The sequence below is a fragment of the Procambarus clarkii genome, chromosome 88 (assembly GCF_040958095.1).
Source record: "Procambarus clarkii isolate CNS0578487 chromosome 88, FALCON_Pclarkii_2.0, whole genome shotgun sequence".
NCBI classification, from domain to species: Eukaryota; Metazoa; Arthropoda; class Malacostraca; order Decapoda; family Cambaridae; genus Procambarus; species Procambarus clarkii.
Window position 1 is genome coordinate 20,419,047 of NC_091237.1, and position 18,317 is coordinate 20,437,363.

The following is an 18,317-nucleotide window of genomic DNA, read 5'->3' on the forward strand; positions in this document are numbered from 1 at the left end:
ACACAACAATGGGAAACATTGATGAATGTCACAGACGGGTTCGATCATTGTTGCAAGTCAAACACTTCTTCGAATTCCTCTGAAGTTGGACTAGTGCCCAAGACGCAACAGGCATTTCCCCTCTGAATCGCAACACTGAGGCGCTGGAACAAGAAACTTTTTGCTCTCTGGTCTTTTGTAGCGCTGATCAATTTGTCCCCCAATTCCTTCAGGAACTTCAATGCACATTTTCCCCACGAACCGAGGGTCTCCGAGCCGATCGGAACAAAGCTGTAGCAGTGTGCTAGACCTCTGTATTTAATAATTTTCTGCGATTCCCTGAAAGAAGCAGCACCACCGCTTTCACGTGTGCTGTAGTGGAGGTAGGTACTGGCCAGTGTGGCAGCGCACGTGTAGTCCCACACCACTTGCTTACCATCCTTCCAAGGTAGCTATATTATATATATATATATATATATATATATATATATATATATATATATATATATATATATATATATATATATATATATATATATATATGTGTGTGTGTGTGTGTGTGTGTGTGTGTGTGTGTGTGTGTGTGTGTGTGTGTGTGTGTGTGTGTGTGTGTGTGTGTGTGTGTGTGTGTACATGTATGTATGAGTGTGTGTACATGTGTATACAACATTAATACTTTTGTAACTAGCGTCAAACACTGTTACCTGCTTAGCTAAACGAACTAGAGGGTTCAGTTCCTGAACCGATTATGTGCCTCTGTAATCCTTTACACCGCCGCCCACGGGATGGGTATGGGGTGCATAATAAAGAAAGAAATAGAAGAAATTGAAATTGCATAATACGGTTATTGACATTCAATAATAGTAAGATAAATCAATGAGGACCAAATGGGAGACCAGTGATCAGATGAATATTACAGACTCAAGAGTAGCCTTCTCTTCTTGTATATAAATGAAAAAATAAAATCGTTTGTTTAATTCTAATGCTTGTAGGCGAGAACAGTTGTGAACGCCAGCTAGCGCATAAGTACATGAGCGCCCAAAATACTTTTACACAAAAGACATGTACAGACAGGCGTGTGGCTTCTGACTTCTTTTTTATTGATTAATATTAAATATTAGGCGCTTACCTATAATAGTTATCATTTAATGCAAGTATAACTATCACATAATAAATATAAAAGGAGTTTATCAAAAAACTGACAGAAGTGTTGTGTTTTGTGCGTTGTATCGTGTTTGTGGGCATTCGGGTGTGTTGTGTTTACGCTGGCGGGCGGCGTCCTTACCAACTCCGGATTATGTCTATTACATCACTAAACTTCATTTAATAACTATATGCCTGTTAAATAGAAGATTTTAATTGTTAATAGCATTATATTGTCGTTTTAATATGGAACACGTACACATATGCGAAACGTCTAAAGCTGGTGTCCGAAGTGGTAAAAATATTAGTGTGCGATGTTGTCAATGTACGGAGTGTCTTGTATCCGAGTCCATAGGAATTACCGTTTGTCCTGGCGCCATCTATGTTTTGACAGCAGTACTACTAATGTTCCCACGTTATGTGATGATCGCTATACGGCTGTTACGGTCAGTTGCTCTTCTATATATGTTTATGGACAACGTAGGTGATTTGAGGCAATTTGCGGCCAGAGTGAAATAGTATCCACGCGGTGAGTGATGGAGGAGGATATATACTGCTGTGTACTCGACCAGCGGGTGAGAGGTAAGTTATATCGAACAATTATGGGGAATAGATGGGTTATTTTAAGCGTAGAATGTCAGGTAACCGGTAACTACACAGATGGGGTAGTGTTTTTTTAAGTCTTTATTTACTAAAGTAAATAAATAAGAAAGTATAAAGTGGAACATTACATTATGCCTTTAGCTGAACAAGTCTACTGGTGGGGGAAGTAGACGGGTTTTATGAAAGTATTTTACCTAAATATTTGTATTTGGTGAGGGTGTTCCTTTAATCTAATCTAAAAATTCTAGCCGGACAAAGTGATTAAATAAAGAAATTGAATAGAAGGAAGTGGTTTGCCAGGGTGCTTAACATTTAGTTTAGTTCACTTACTATGCAGCCCATGCTTAAAGAATGCAAGTTTATCATATTGAATTTACCGTAGTTTTACTGCATTTAATTTTAATATACCGTTTTTACCCTATTTAATTATGTCGGGTAAAGGCCGGTCGTGGAAAGTTCCTAATATAGCAAGTTTTAAAGGAAAAGTTTGAGTTAACTTTAACGCTTAAGTTGGTGACCAATTAGCTTAGTCTATTGTGAGGAAAGTTACTAGAATCTAACATTGCAAGTGCCATTTCTCTACTCTTTTTGAGAAACATGACTAGATACATGAATCGCATAGTTTTATTACTAAATGTTCGTGGATTAGGTTGCATAGTTGAGGAAATAGTGATAAGGTTTGTGGTTTTGTGTACCTTGACTTCAGCAGAGATTTTGATAGTGGCACAAAATTGATAGGGGCTCGGATCATTGGGAATGCTGACTGAAGTTGAATAGGTCATGGCTATACCAAAGGAAATTAGTATAAATGGGGTCAAGTTGGGAGAAGTGTTGAAAGTAGTGCCTAAAAGCTCTCCTTGGACCTCGGTTATTCGCAAGATTATGGTTTAGACTGCAATAGTTGCAGAATTGGCAAATAAAAAATACCGATGCCCTATATAGTTTTGAAATGGTTAAGACTACCAGATGCAGTTTAATGCTGACAAATGTAAGGTTTGGGGGCTAGGTAAAGATGAGATACATGGTGTAGATTAAGAGTATTAAATTTTTTGCAGGTGGTAAATTCTCCCCGAGCTGGCACTGCTCTCCAGCCTGGGATGTTGATTGGTTAGTCTTCAACTGCCTCCCAACATGGTAGTGAGGTCCTGAGCTGACATGCAGTGAGCAATGTGGAAAGCTTCCTGAATTGGCACATGGTATGCCTCCCTTTCAAACCAGCAGCTGGCACAAATGTTCCAGCTAACATCAGAATAGTGGATGAAGCCCGCGCTAAAATGTAAATGGTACAGTAAATGGACACCCCCCTCCCTACTACTTGCTATTATTGCAAGTAGTAGGGAGTTGCAACTACTTGCAACTACTTGCCCTCTTGCACCATGTTACTCAACCATAACATAACCACCACACCACCCATTCTTCTAAAATAACATCCCATATGATAAAAACTTGTTTTTAATAAATATTTCTAACTTTAGTATTAGTTGGCTTGCATGGTGTTAATCATTCCTTTGGCAGAACTGTAGCCAAATTGTTCCCACAAAACATTTAAACGATTAACAGTACTGTATCAGGTTCATAAAGAAATTTATAATAAAGACTAAGTGTGGTCATGAGTGCTGCAGATGGGGGAGATAGAACCTTACACCTGCAGAAGTGTGGTGATAACTGGAGAGAATATGGCCTTGTATAGTTGCTAGTGTAAAAATATTACTAAATTTAGTAAAATCACATTGTCTTGGTAGTATAGTAGGGTTAATTATGAATTTTCAGACTAAAAAGCTTGGTACATAATTAAACAGAATAAATGTCCCCCTAGTAGTAAGCAGTGGTTGCAAAAGAATAAGAATTTGTATATATAAATTTTGTATTGCTTTTATTCAAATGTTATACATGGTTGTTAAATTAAAGTTTTTGCAATGTTCCAGAAAAATGTTCATGTTACTAAAGTTGTTGGAAAATGAAATTTGTATAGGATGTAGACTTGAAATGACTATAGCTTGTTTATAATTAATAAAGATGGGACAGATAGTGTGCCACTTAAAACGGCAACTGTTAAACTGGTGGTACAGGTATGAACAAAATAACGTCGCTATGCAAATAACTTTTTAGTAATATTTACTGTTCACATGACAGGTTGTGGAAGGTCCTGGCAACAGATCTGCAGGAAAATACTTGCAGATCTACAGTAAGTAGTGTTGTGTACATTGGAATTAGAGGGTAGAAGTTAATTGCTAAAAACCTATTAAATATTAGGGTATGGAAGTCTAGGCTTAGGCTAGTGGGTACCATATCTGCAAGTTTAGTCCTTTCAGGAATGTATTGAATAGAATGGTATGTTGAAATTGTGAAAATTGTAATGTGGGGCATTAGATCTTAAACAGCATAGTTGAGGGTGTTTTATTAATAAAATTTTAATGAAATATAAATCTTGTTTAGTTAATATTAAATGTTTGTTAAATAAGCTTTAATTTATAAATGTATAACACTGTTAAGGGGGCATATCAATGTAAAATTAAGTGGTTCAATTTGCTTATAAATTTTATGAAATGGTTATAGAAAGGGCTGCAGCTGGTCTAAGTTTCATCATCACACCCTAAACAGAAAAGGAGAAACAAAATAAACAATGAATTATGCAACGAATTTTCAAATAGTTTCAGGGAACACATGTGTCAACTAAAATCATTTCTATAACACTCGGATATTAAATTAAGCACATATTAAAGGATTCTAGTGATCAGTTTTATCAAAAAAGTGTTTAGTGCAATAATATAATTTTTCAAAGTTACCCTTCTAAAAAAATATGCAATATAAGATTTATAAATTTTTATAAAATCAACAAATAGACTTTGTACTAATATCTACTAGATTCTGTAGAAGCACAAACGCTACATATAAGGTGTAATTTGCATGTAAATTGATTAATAAATGAAAGCTCTGAAGTAATTTGAAGGTGTAAATTACTTTCCAGAGTAAAATAAAGATCCAAGTTCGGCCACCTGTAGCTGAGCTTGACTTCGACAGATTTCGTTCATAATTAACACCCTTGCAGATAGGCATCCATTGAGCAAGGTGTGCAAGTTTCATGCAAATCCCTTGATAACAAATGAGAAAAAATTATTGGCAAAAAAAAAAAGAAAAAAAAAAAGAAAATATAAATATATTGCACATACATATTACAATTATTACAAGAGTTTGTGCTTCTACAGCACATAGTAGACACATGTGTTCCCTGAGATTATTTGAGAATGTTGAACATTTGTTGCATAATACGTTGTGTATTTTTTTTCTCCTTTTCTGTTTAGGGTGTGATGGTGAAACTTGGACCAGTTGCAGCCCTTTCTATAACCATTTCATAAAAAAATTTACAAGCAAATTGAACAACTTTTAATTTATAACGATTTAGAATGATATGCCCCCTTAAGGGTAATCATGAGTCAAAGTTAATGACAGGAAAAGTTTTGTTCTAAGTGATGGTATTTTTCCCTTGAAAGTAAAAAAAATATTCAGTGTTTACTTTAGCTTGGTTTTAAATTTATAGTTTTCCAGAATGTGGTTTGGAAAGTCCAGAAGTCCCTCTGTCAGTTGGAAGAGTTAATTTTGACAACAATCAGGTGAGTTGTAGTAAAGGTTAATCTGAATAGATTTGCATAAGTAAAAAAAAATAGTAATAACTTAAACAATATAGCATTGGCTAAAGATAAATGTAAATTGCCATTGAAGTGCAGTTGTGGATAGTTTCTAAAATGACATTTACTGAAACTTGGCAAATTGATGCCATATATATTTATATTGCTAAATTAGATCTTTACTACTGATACTAGAATATGTAGGAAAGGTAAATTCCTTAAAGAAATATTTTCCATCTGAATTTGCAAAGTAAAGCAGGATTGGCTTTAAATCTGAAATTAATTTGTTGAAATATTTTTCAGGTGAAAGTGATTATGATGCATGGACTGGCTTGGAGTGAGGCTCCTTTACTCTGCAAAAAGAAATCTACAAAAGTGGGTGAGTTTGAATTTGATGTTTTAGCTATATCAATGACCTAATCTTAATTCTCTTATCTAGTCCATTTATAGGTGTGTAACCATGTCCTACTGTTACAACCCACAGGGATGATGCAGTTTACTGATCCTACCCCATTTCATAAAAGGGGACCAGGCAGTCTTGCAGATTTCCCTGGCTTGGCTTTTTCAGAGCTTTGCTCTACTACCCATCTAATAGATGGACTAGATTTGCATAGGTTTAGGGACCCTTAACAATGGTTACATTGTTAATTCTCACAGGGCTTGTTTGCTGAATGGGTGGATGCATCTACAACTTTAGTGCCTGGCATGCATTGTACAGTGCTTTCAGTAAAGCATATGTACAATGTGTTGATGGCACTAAAGTGGTGGATGTAATGCACCCATTCAGGGAACAAGCTCTGCAATAAAACCAGAGGAAGGGATAGGCCTTGCTGAGCCTATCTTAAAAGATAGGATGTTAGGAGTTTTGGGGCTTGTTATTAGGCATTGGTGATAATAAAAGTAGTGTCCCTGTTTAATGTTTATTTTTCTTTTACAGGTGATTGTCTCTGGAGTTGTCTTGGCCTGTTGGATCTTCTGTTCATCTAGGAGCATCTGTCCCACAACCTGAAACAGAAATATTAGATGTATTATAAATAATATATGTAAAACTTATTAAATAAAATTTTTTTAATGAAACTACTTTATATACCTTATCCTGAAATTATGCTGGAAATTGTTTACTACTATTGATGCAATGTTTAAACATCTGAAATATTTTTACTTTGAAAATAGGTGTAAATTTTACAAAGTACTTATTTGTAACTTGTTACATAGGTGCATGCAAAATGCATTGAAATGATGTAAAAGTGGACTACCTATTAAATTTACATAAACTAACAAATATTGCAAATTAGTCTGAAATATTAAAGTGGAAGAAACTTTAGTCAATATTTTAGTTTTCATATTTGAAAGTAAATTTAAAGCTATGCAACACCTAAGCTTTGTACAAATTATGATTAGTTAATTTGAAGATCTTTTTTAAATTTACAAAACATTAGAACAGTGACACTGAAGCATCTATACAACATGGTTTTCACAAAGTCTTTGGTAACTTCAATTTAATCAAAGCTCTTAAATGATTTCTGCTAAACTTGATATTCTGAAATATTTTACCTAGATTAAAACCATCATTGTTTGAAAGGGCAAAACAGATTACTGTCAACTAGTTTGACCTAACATCTGCAAGGTCCTGAAGGAATGGAATTTTTTTTTTTAAACTGTTTGCTAAAAACAAACCCTGCCTAATGAACCTGCTCATTTTATTTAGAAATGGTAATTGCAACATTACCAAAGGCCATTGTTTTAATAGCTAAAGTACCAAATGAAAGACCAAGAAGCAACAAACAGGTACATGTTAGAAAGGACAAAAGAATGGTTGAGGAACCTTTCATTTGTTAAAGAAATGACTGGGAAAAATGCTGTCATACCACAAGGGGTCTTAACCCTTGTCATATACATCACCGACATTAATCTAAATATTACCAACAACAAAAATTGCTGATAACATGTTATAAAAAAAATAAAGAATATAATATTGAGGCCTTAATGCAGATCTCTAACTCTACAAATAGTAACAAGACTGGCAATTTCTTAATATAAAACAGAAAAAAATCCAAGACCTTGCACGTGAGCCAGAACAATCCATATCACAACTACCACATTAAAATGAAACAACAATGAAGGTAAGGTAATTACCAAAAGAAGGCACCAAACCGGGAAGGCCATGTAGCACCATCAAAGTGCGAAATAATCAGAGGGCGCTAAATATCACCAAGGATGCCAATACGAGAACAAAAACGCATAAGGCGAACGATATCAAAAGTATCCGATTCACCTAGAATTCTATCGAGGGACAATTGACAGCGAGGGATGGTCGGGAAGCAAGACACGTAAGTCCTGGAAGTCAGGACATGTAGAGACAACGGTTTGGACAATAAGAAGCAGGGCAGCGCTCCATTAAGTGCCCGTGAGTTAAACGTGTATGACCAATATACACCCTCGCCAGAGCCGTTTCCCACCACCGGTTACGGTGGTAGGAGGAAGGCCACGGGAACACACTACTCTTAAGAGCACGCAGTTTGTTACCAGTAACAGAAGACCAACAACCCTGACAACGGGCAAGAATGGGGAAATGAATAACTGGGTAAATGTCATAATAAGGAATACGTACCTTTACGTGAGATGGGACAGGTACGGATAGCTTCCTTAGCGGCAGTGTCCGCACGCTCATTTAACAACACACCAATATGGGTGGGAATCCAGCGAAATTCCACTGTCTTAAATCTACTGGAGATAAGAAACAGCCAATGTTGAATTTCAACTACCAAAGGATGGACTGGATTAAAGGATTCTAGAGCCATGAGGGCACTGCAAGTGTCAACTACAAACACAGAGGAGGATTGACAGCGAGAAAAGAGTTGATGAAGAGCATAGAGAATAGCATAAAGTTCTGCCATGAAGATGCTAGTCTCCAGAGGCAGGAGACACAAAGGTGCAGTCAGGACAAACAACAGAGTAGCCTACACCGTCTGCAGACTTAAGACCCATTGGTGAAGACGGAAATAGAGTGGAAGTGTGAAGAAAAGTGTTGAAGGAAAAGGTGATTTAGAACTGTAGGAGGGGTAAAAGTTTTAGTCATGTGGGTCAAGGCTTACAGAATTTAGGAACGGGGACCCCTCCATAGGGGCAAAGACGGAATGACACGAGGGGAAATATTGGTAACACAAACTGAAAGAGCATTTTGTAAGAGAGACAACCGTACAGAAAGAGATAGGTGGTGAAGGGGAACAGGAACCACAGGATGGGTAAAGGTCAAGGCATGACATAAGCAAGAGTGAGGGTGCTGTAAGGGCCGTGCAAGGTGGAGAAGACAGTAGCGATCATGGCGATCCTGTAGAAACAGGACGCCAGTTTCAACATACAGGCTTAGGGTAGGTGTCGAAGGAAAGGTACCAGAGCTGAGCCGTAACCCAGTATGATGCAATGTGTCCAGATGGTGAAGGGTAGAAGGAGAAGCAGACGAGTAAACAGGGCCATAATCGAGTTTAGACAGAACGAGAGAGGAATGTAAAGAGAGGAGCAGTGTCGATTAGCTCCCCAAGAAGTATGGGACATGACCTAAAGTTAGTTAAGGGCCTTAGAGCATTCAACTTGGACGTAAAAAATATGGGGCGACAAAGACAAACGAGTGTCAAAGATTAGCCCTAAAAGCTTTAGCAGATTCTTTGTACAAAAGGGGATGACCCCTGTTACCTAACAGTAAATAGGTATCTGGGAGTTAGCTGTTACAGGCTGCTTCCTAGGGGGGTGCGTGTGTGGGAGAAAAAAAAATTTAGTAGTTAACCACTGAACTGCTCTGTCTCCAAATAACACCCTGGTGCACAAGAAATAAATTCTTTCCAAAAAATTTTTTCTCTTCTTATATTGTTAAAATGCTGAGTCTGATCACGGGGAAACTAAACAAAAAATATTGTATGTGACTTACTTTAGCTGCGATGGAGCTGGGAAGTTGAGCAAATTATGGGCGCTGAGCGTTGGAGCGATGGGGGTCTGTCGGCCCCGCCACCCTGTGCGACGGCAGTTGCTGCGAATAAAATGTTGCGCAATTATTTTGAAGTTTCTCATTCATTTCTTCCTTTTTTTTGCTGTAATATTATTTAAAAGTGTGCAATTTGTGGAATTTATATAATTCAAAGTATAGAACATCGCTATGCTCAAAATTATGGGCCTCATATATGCGACATATTCTACAATCAAACAGTGCTTTTGCTGTTATTACACTATATACACACATTGTATATACCCATCTACGTATGTATTCACCATAACGATCCACTATGTTGGTATGGTGAGCCCAAAAAACATGAGTGAGCTGCCACACCCTGCCAGTCCTCCCTCCCTCCTCCAACACATTACTCGCCAACATTCCTCCTCCCAAAATACTGTTATTGTGTTTATTACACTATTTACACACGTTATGTATAAGTATGTACATGCTTTATTCATGCACATACGTACATACTTGCCATCTCCTCACCTCTCTCTCTTGCCTACTTAATGCTCTTGCTTCCCTCATCTCATCACAATCGACTTTATAATGGTCCAGGACGGATCGAAATGTCGTCGTCTATTCAATTTCCAGTGTGTGGTTTGGTCAACAATGAAATCTTCATGCAAGATCTTATAAAGAAAACCCCTAGAACGAGTTTTGCAGATACGAAAGAGTTTAAGGTGAGTAGGGGATGGTTTGAGAAATTTTGAAAAAAGACGTGGTATTCATAGTGTTGTGAGGCATGGTGAGGGTGCCAGCTCAGACAAAGTAGGGGCTGAAAGATTTGTTCGTGATTTTAAAGATTTTGTAGATACTGTATTGATGGATATATTCCACAACAAGTGTTTAATTGTGAGAAGACATGGCTATTCTGGAAAAAATTGCCGAAGAGGACATACATTACCCAAAAGGAGACGTCACTGCCCGGACACAAGCTAACTTGGGCTAACTTGTGTCAGGATAGGCTAACTCTTGTGCTGTGTGGCGATTTGAAAATTAAACCCTTGCTCGTGTATCATTCCGAAAATCCAAGAGTTTTAAAAAATATATAACATGCAGAAAAACTGTGATGTAGAGTGGTTTGCCCTGCCATCAAAAAATATCTGCAAGAGAAAAGTTTGACACTAAAGGGCCTGCTTCTCAACAATGCTCCTGCTCATCCTCCAGACTTGGAGGATGCATTGTTGGGGCCACTTTTTTTTTTTAGGGATATTCCTGCATGGGCCCTAAGTTTCTGGCTAATGAACCAATGACATGAAGGAGGAGTTTTCAACCTACCTTGTGTTAGGTGTGCAGGTGTCAATAGGCTGAACATAATGTCAGGAGCAAAGGGGGGCGTTTGCCTCTTCAAACACAATTGTGACCATCTTCATCTCTTCGAACTATCCTAAATGCTCTCTTCACCTGTCTGACCAAATTGGGTGTCCAGACCACCTTTGAATCTGAAATTGTAAAATTAATAGTGATTTCAGAATATTCAGTCCATTTATACTAACAAAATTATATACAGTATACTGTAATTGAAATTTTACAGAATGATAAAGGCAATTTAGTAACTTTATTAAAATGCACATGGGGGAAATACATGAAAATAGGTTAATATGGTTTGTAAGGTTGATGGGAAATGTTTATTACTTTTATGATTTAAAAGATGTATAGCCCTGATACTCCATCCTGGGTGCATTCCACCAGGTAATGACCACAGCAAAAGTTTTCTACGAGGCTCTATTGTCACACAAACTTTTCACATTTTCAAACTTGATTCATCTTTTTTCCCCCCCCCCTCGTTCCAGGGGTTTTCTTTAAAAGGTCTTCATGCAAATGCCTTGGTTTCTCACAAATGATGGCCTCTGAAATGCTATCACCTGCTAACTCTTTGTTGTGTATCCAAATTAATAAAAACTTTTCAACATCCTCAAGTGTTTGTGTTCTTTGTTTCGGGATTGTTGATATGCCTTTTGCCACTTTAATGCTCATAATGTCCTTTTTCTTAGCAAGTATAGTGCATATTGTTGACATAGATTTGTTGTACTGCCTAGCTAGTTCAACAACCTGTGCACCATTTTGATGTTTATGAATGCTCTCTTGTTTTTCCTCTATGGTCATTCTCACATGTGTTTTCTTGGCTTGAACCTTACCACTGGCTTTCTTGGGACTCATGGCAAGATATATCATAACAAATTTTATGTTCAAATAGCCAAAAATCCCAAAACAAATGTAATGCTTTACAAAGAATTCAGGCGCGATACTTACTAAGCAGGAGACACTGGTAAACTGAGGCGCGATCACCATGCCACCACGCGCTAGGTCAGCCCATACATATATCAACAAACTCCTTTCCCGAGGCAAAGTTTGTAACCCGATTCAAATTTTTTGAAGAAATTAGGCTCGTAACCCGAAAAGTTCATAAATATTCATTCGTAAGCCGAGGTGTCACTATATATAACTAAAAAATTAAACTCAGGATTACTTTCAACCCGCACCCCTTTTGCTCTACTCCATCGCCACCTACCTTCACCCCCCTCTATGATGTACTCTTCCATAGACACCTACCTTTGCCCCCCTCCTCCCCTCTACTCCTCCATCATCACCTACCTTCACACCCCCTCCCTTCTCCTCCTCCATCGTCACCTTCCTTTCACCCTCCTCTATGATGTACTCTTCCATAGACACCTACGTTCACTGCATATAATGCTCCCCTCTACTCCTCCATCGTCACCTACTTTCACCCCCCCCTCCGCTCTACTCCTCCAGGGTCGCAGACAATTTCACGAGCGTGAGAACTACGAGTTCTCTAACCACTCTCACACTCCTACTCTCTCACCAGTGAGGGGGAGGGAAGGAGGGAGGAAATGAAGGAAGAAAGGTGGGGGGAGAGAGAATAGGCAGGGGGGAGGAGGGCCTAGATACATTTCTTCCATATAGATAGGTTGACTGAGGGAGAGCTGCTTGCCAAGAGCCCTATCAGACAGGCTTCCTATTCCTCAACCCTCCCTAATATGCCACATCCTGGTCAGGACAACTTGCTCGATTGTTATTCTTGGTGTGACTCGAGAACTGACCTCGAGGCGGGGCATGGGCATGGATTATCTCCCTAGGGCACGCACCTCCCTGCCCCAGCTCTCTCTCTCTCTCACATAATCTATCAAGGGTCTAACATGAGGTCATTGTGCCTACCAGAAGTGTATATGTCCAAGGCTGGCCACCTGTCTGGACCATTCAAATGTATAAACACGTAATTAGTCTATTAAAATTATATATAATGCTACAATTATAAATTAATTTGTTCATGGTCATTCGTTTATCAGTATTTTAATATGAGGTATATATACGCATGTATGTATACGTTGACGTACACATATATGATTATGTGTATGGAATGATTATGATTATGTGTAATCATATATGATTATATCTAATGGAATGCATTAGTAAGTGATGTGGTGGAGGCTGACTCCATACACAGGTTCCAGTGTAGATATGATAGAGCCCAATAGACTCAGAAACCTGTACACCTGTTGATTGACGGTTGAGAGGTGGAACTAAAGAGCCAGAGCTCAACCCCAGCAAGCACAATTAGGCGAGTATATGAACGAATGCACATGTACACTTTCAAATGAATTAAGATACCTTGAGATACACAATGACTTGGTTTAAATAGTTTAAACACATTATGGTACTGATTTTGACATGCTGATGTCTGGAAGGGAGAGGGGGTGTGGGGGGTTATTGTCTGAGGTGGAGGACCAGAGGAGGGGGTCAGTGGAAGGATGGTGGCTGGAGGGATGCCATTGTTCTAATGGTTATGAAAACAATTATTGATGGCAGGAATTCAGTGGGTGTGTACTTCACCCCCACCATCACCATACTGGTTTGAGGGGTGTGGGGGGGGGGGGGGAAGGTTTCTCATGGTAATGGATTTGGTCTGAGGACGGGCTCTACAGCCAACTCGTCCTCTCAAAATAACGTCGCTTTTTGCTGGTATACGCGCTAAGCAAAAATGGATGTAATTTGAAATTGAATAAGCTCATGAAAGTGATGTACTGTTCCGTTTTCTGTTTTGAGTTCTCTGGCTTTCTCAGTTAGGTTATGAAAGGAAACTTTCAATTAACGGCTTTCATGATGTTTTTAAACCTTACGAGAACTTCCTGCTCTCCTAACCTACTGGAGGACCCATAACTTGCTGTTTTTTTGAGAAAAAATTACAAAATTTATTTTTAATTATTTTTCATTTTCAAATTACGGTACGTCCAATTTCGGCCATACGGCCAAATTCAGACGTAATTTGTAAGAGAATTCTTATGTTGTTTTGATAAGTAAAAACATTCATGATATCTTCAACATTCTAACATTCAGATTTTTGGTTCTTACCCAAGTTAGAGATACATGTGAAACACGAGACGTTCTTGTGTCACTGCTGCTTGGTGTTCACCAAGTTTGTCACTCACAATAGAGGTCAAGTCTACACTTTAGACTTATTATATCTCTTCAGACTGATCGTATCTGTGCGATCCTGTATCGTGTGCGGCAGTGAATATAACCACAATCCTCACTGAAATACGACCCAACAAGAATTTTATTAGACAAAATTTAATATTCGTTTTATCAATAATGAGCTACGTTTACACGCTACAAGATCAGCCACACTGACACCAGCTGATGCAAATCTGTAAGGCATCATGGTAAGGTTTAAGCATCGTAGGAAACTCAGGCGCGCTATGACGATCCGTTTCAATGAAGACGACGTCCCACCTAATTTTTCTTCTAGTATACCAGTTTCATGCCATCTCTAAAATGCAAGATTCTTCGAGAAATTAAGTATCAAGGAGACAGATCTGATGAACGCTTTAGGTTATACGAACTACGGGTGGGGCTTGTGGTGAAAGTAGAAGACATGGGGGTTAAAGACATTCATCATTGCTACCAATACACAGTAGGGTTTGAGAATCAATACAACAAGATTGAAAATAATTTTATTCATATACAGTACATGAGACTAATTTCCTACCTTATAAATAACTTTGACAATGGAAATGTCAGGTGATAACAAAAATTAAATATACTGTATTGGTAATAATTGAAAAACTTTATCGTCAATATTTTACAAATTTTGAATTGAAATAATGGTTGCTGCTACATCTGTAAGATGAAGGGAAGTACGAACGCACATGTAGGCTGTCACGAGGACTAATATTTTAGACTATAACGACTTCTAAATAGCCTATTACCTCACATTACCACATTTGAATAGAAAAAACACACACACACACTTCAGAATTTTGATCTCAATGTAAAGCACAATGACAGCCTGATTATGACCTTTATTAAATAGTTTACCTTACGTATGTTTGAATAATATTACTGATCTTAAAAGGGAATTTTAAACACTTTGCTTTACAGACTAATTAGAGTATTTTAAAATTAATCTAAACAAAATACAAGAATTGGTTTACATTAAATTACTATATAAATTATCCTGTTTAGTGTGTACTTTCAATGTATCCAAGTTATATTTTTTTCAAACGGTATTGTATTTTTATTCTATATTAAATATATAATAATGAATTACTGTATTACATATTAATATAGAATAAAATACAATACTATTTGTAAAATAAAACTAATATAAACAAATCCACAAGGGCCGACACAAGGATTCGAGCCTGTGTCCGAGAGCATCCAAGACGCTGCCTTAATCGACTGAGCTACAACATAGTCAAAAAATAAAACCCTGGTTTGTGCCTCGGAAAGGCTGCAGGATCCAGTAAGTTCAGTAGAACTTCAGTTTCAACTTCTTTTGACCATGTCGTAGCTCAGTCGATTAAGGCAGCGTCTGGGATGCTCTCGGATGCAGGTTCGAATCCTTGTCACGGCCCTTGTGGATTTGTTCATTTGATGCTTCAGGCAATTGTGATTTGTGTGTGTAAAACTAGTATATATATATATATATAAAAAAAGTACATATCTTTGTGGACCTTGTACTAGGATTAGTAGTTGAACTAGATGATTCCAGCATCCCTTGCCATGCCATATAAAATAGAGTTGGGTTGGCTGAGGAGAGCAGCGGGGGTGTCGAATTCTGCTATCCTGCCTTCTTGCAGCACCATCACCCTAAAAGGAAACAAATCACACATTAAGCCATCCTCTCCACACACATAATCTATGTCAATATTATTATATAATAATTACTGTTGTCAGGTACAGGAGGCATGTACTTAGTGTTGTATCAAGGCCCCTACTAGATCAAACTACTCACTTTGCCCAGGATGCATCCCACAACAGTTGCCTAACTCCTGGGTACTTATTACTACCAGGTGAACAGTAATCATTCTCAACCATTTTTGTTCCACCTGGGGATCGAACTTGGGATCCCCCCGATTGCGAGTCAGAAATGTTGACCACTGTACCACAGGCCTTGTCAACACAAATGATATATTCGTGTGATGTATGTTATTTAATAACAAATAATCTTTAAAATACAGTGGTGGTCCTACATGAGTTTGAGACCAAGTGTTCATCAAGGTTGGTTGTCTTATTGATTTTCATTGGTGTGATGGTGTCTTGTCTTAGGTGGTCTCCCATTCCCTATTACAAATATTTACATCCCCCTAGACTAACAACTGACCTTTACCAGGATGCAACCTATAACAAATGCCTAAATTCTGGATGTCTGTTTACTGCTAGGTGAAGAGAAGCATCAGGTGTAAGGAAGCATACCAAACATCTTTACTGGGAATAAAACGCATGGAATTTGCAGACACCAGACATGTCCCATCTCGAATGCAAAAGTATATGTAATGGATGCATATAAAATGGTTTGTTTCAATCCTCCAATTCAAAATGGCTGTGTAGCTTAATATTTAATGTTTTCATTTTAATTGTGATGCGTGACATTAATTTTCCTTTGCCTTCCTTTGGAACACTATGTAGTGGAGCACACAGTGGAGATACATAGTGTTCCTTTATACTTCATGTACAGCCTACCTCTCGTCTTGCATACACCTCATATATAGCCTCTATCTTTACATCAGAACAGGGCTTGGAAGACTAAATACCACAGTTATGTCCTAACACAGTCTGTTTTAGAGATAAGGTAGGCTGTTAACAAAGTTACATTATAAATAAATCAATAAACAATATAGATTAAAGTACTTTAAACACCTACCTGTCATAATCCATTATAGTGTGAAGGCGGTGTGCAATAGTGAGAACAGTACAGTCAGCAAACTGTGAACGAATCGTGTTCTGGATGAGGTGATCAGTCTCTAGGTCTACAGCTGCAGTTGCCTCATCCAGTACCAACACCCGAGAGTTTCGTAACAGAGCACGAGCCAGGCACACCAGCTGCCTCTGACCCACACTGTCCACAAATGCATCATGAATAATTTTAGGCCAATTTAAATAAAATATGGAACATATTTCCAGTAACTACATGTTTTGGTATCAATCTAAAAAATCTAATGGAGTTCAAGAACCCCAAACTTTTTCAGGATTTTTGTACATAAATTTATATTGTAAGCAAGAGCCCCATTCACCTATTTCTATCCATAACACTGTTCCTAGTCTAAACCAAATTTGTTTAGTAGTGCATAGTAAGACTACACATGATAAAGAACAATACTGAACACCAGCGTAAATGAATCATATACGAGGCGGAAAAATGAGAGGGGTTTCCTCTTTGGATCCTAGATTTCAAATGAGTTTTCAGACATCTTGTTGACTTGAGTTGCAAACCAAGGCATGGTTGCTACTTAGGTGACACCTAATGTCACAACAAGATGAATCCACTACTGCAACTAATCTATTGAACTTGACCATTCCCATGGTCTCCAGGGAAACCAAGTCAAATTGGACTAACAACTTCAAAGGCTGCTGGATTATGAGGGAACTCAATAGGGAAACACCCGAGATCTTGCATCTTAATTGTAAATTACAGTTGAATACCAAGAGCCGGGTATTTTACCTCCTCTTCATCTCCTAGCTTCTTCAACTTGTAATTACCTCTATTCTTAGTTTTCTTCTTTATCATCTTATTGCTTCTTGTTATGTGTGTCCCCTTTTCCAAAGACTTGCAATACCTCTAGACTCAGTTGGGACTCACTGATGTCCACATAGGTGAATATCAACAAAAAGAATGGCGTGTGTTAACATGGAGGTGGCAGCTCCCATTGGAGAAGCATCTGGCAGTGTCCAGTTGAAAGTTGAGGGGTTTAACTAACTACTGGCTGCACCATTTACGAGGTCATTTCTGCTTCTTTTCTTTATCAACCATGCACTTGTCTGTTTTGTTCTTCACTTACTTCCTAAATGTTTCCATGGTGTGGGTGATATTAGTGAATCCCCAGCTCCCTACACCTCTGTGAGGGAGGCTCTGGTCTCTGCACTATTCAGGACTTCAACGACAGACGTGACTCATGTGTGTGACGCTATCTCAGTGCTACCTTCAAGGAGCCATCATTCGGATCCTCAAGAAAAGTACAATATACAACACAAGTTGAATATATGCACACACACTGGTCTGATCATCACACATGTGAAATAAGTCACCACTTAGAAATATCCCACCACTGAGAAATAAACTACCAGCGAGAAATAATCAACTATTGAGAAATGAGCAGTCATTACGAAACAAATCACTAGTGAAAATCAAGGGACTCCTGGTTCAACCTTGTCAACGAGTGGACGTCTAAACACCAGGGGGCCAGATTCACGAAGCAGTTACGCAAGTACTTATGAACGTGTACATCTTTCATCAATCTTTAAGAGCTTTGGTTACATTTATTAAACAGTTTACAAGCATGAAAACTTCCCAATCAACTGTTGTTATTGTTATAAACAGCCTCCTGGTGCTTTGGAGCTCATTAACTGTTTAATAACTGTAAACAAAGCCACCAAAGATTGAGAAAAGATGTACTTGTTCGTAAGTGCTTGCATAACTGCCTCTTGAATCTGGTTCCTGCTCTACCTGGAGACTG

At 38.1% G+C, this 18,317-nt stretch overlaps 1 protein-coding gene across 10 annotated transcripts in view; it reads right to left on the reverse strand.

The window, feature by feature from the left end:
* Nucleotides 1-6,257: 6,257 nt before the first annotated feature.
* Nucleotides 6,258-18,317, reverse strand: part of LOC123745766 (ATP-binding cassette sub-family C member 3) — a 58,189-nt gene continuing 46,129 nt past the window's right edge. For 4 of the 10 annotated variants that reach the window (XR_011225741.1, XR_011225739.1, XR_011225735.1 and 1 more), the window contains 6 exons: nucleotides 16,508-16,702; nucleotides 15,318-15,453; nucleotides 13,714-13,894; nucleotides 10,621-10,784; nucleotides 9,277-9,375; nucleotides 6,258-6,356 (listed from right to left, as the gene is read on the reverse strand). Coding sequence is in view for 1 of the 10 variants with exons in the window: in XM_045726646.2 (XP_045582602.1) it covers nucleotides 15,342-15,453; nucleotides 16,508-16,702 (307 nt within the window). In the remaining 9 variants the exon portion in view is untranslated. Of the gene's footprint in view, nucleotides 6,357-7,962; nucleotides 8,079-9,276; nucleotides 9,376-10,620; nucleotides 10,785-13,713; nucleotides 13,895-14,303; nucleotides 15,454-16,507; nucleotides 16,703-18,317 lie in introns of those variants that run through there. The other 6 variants (XR_011225737.1, XR_011225736.1, XR_011225740.1 and 3 more) reach the window with 6 other exon arrangements.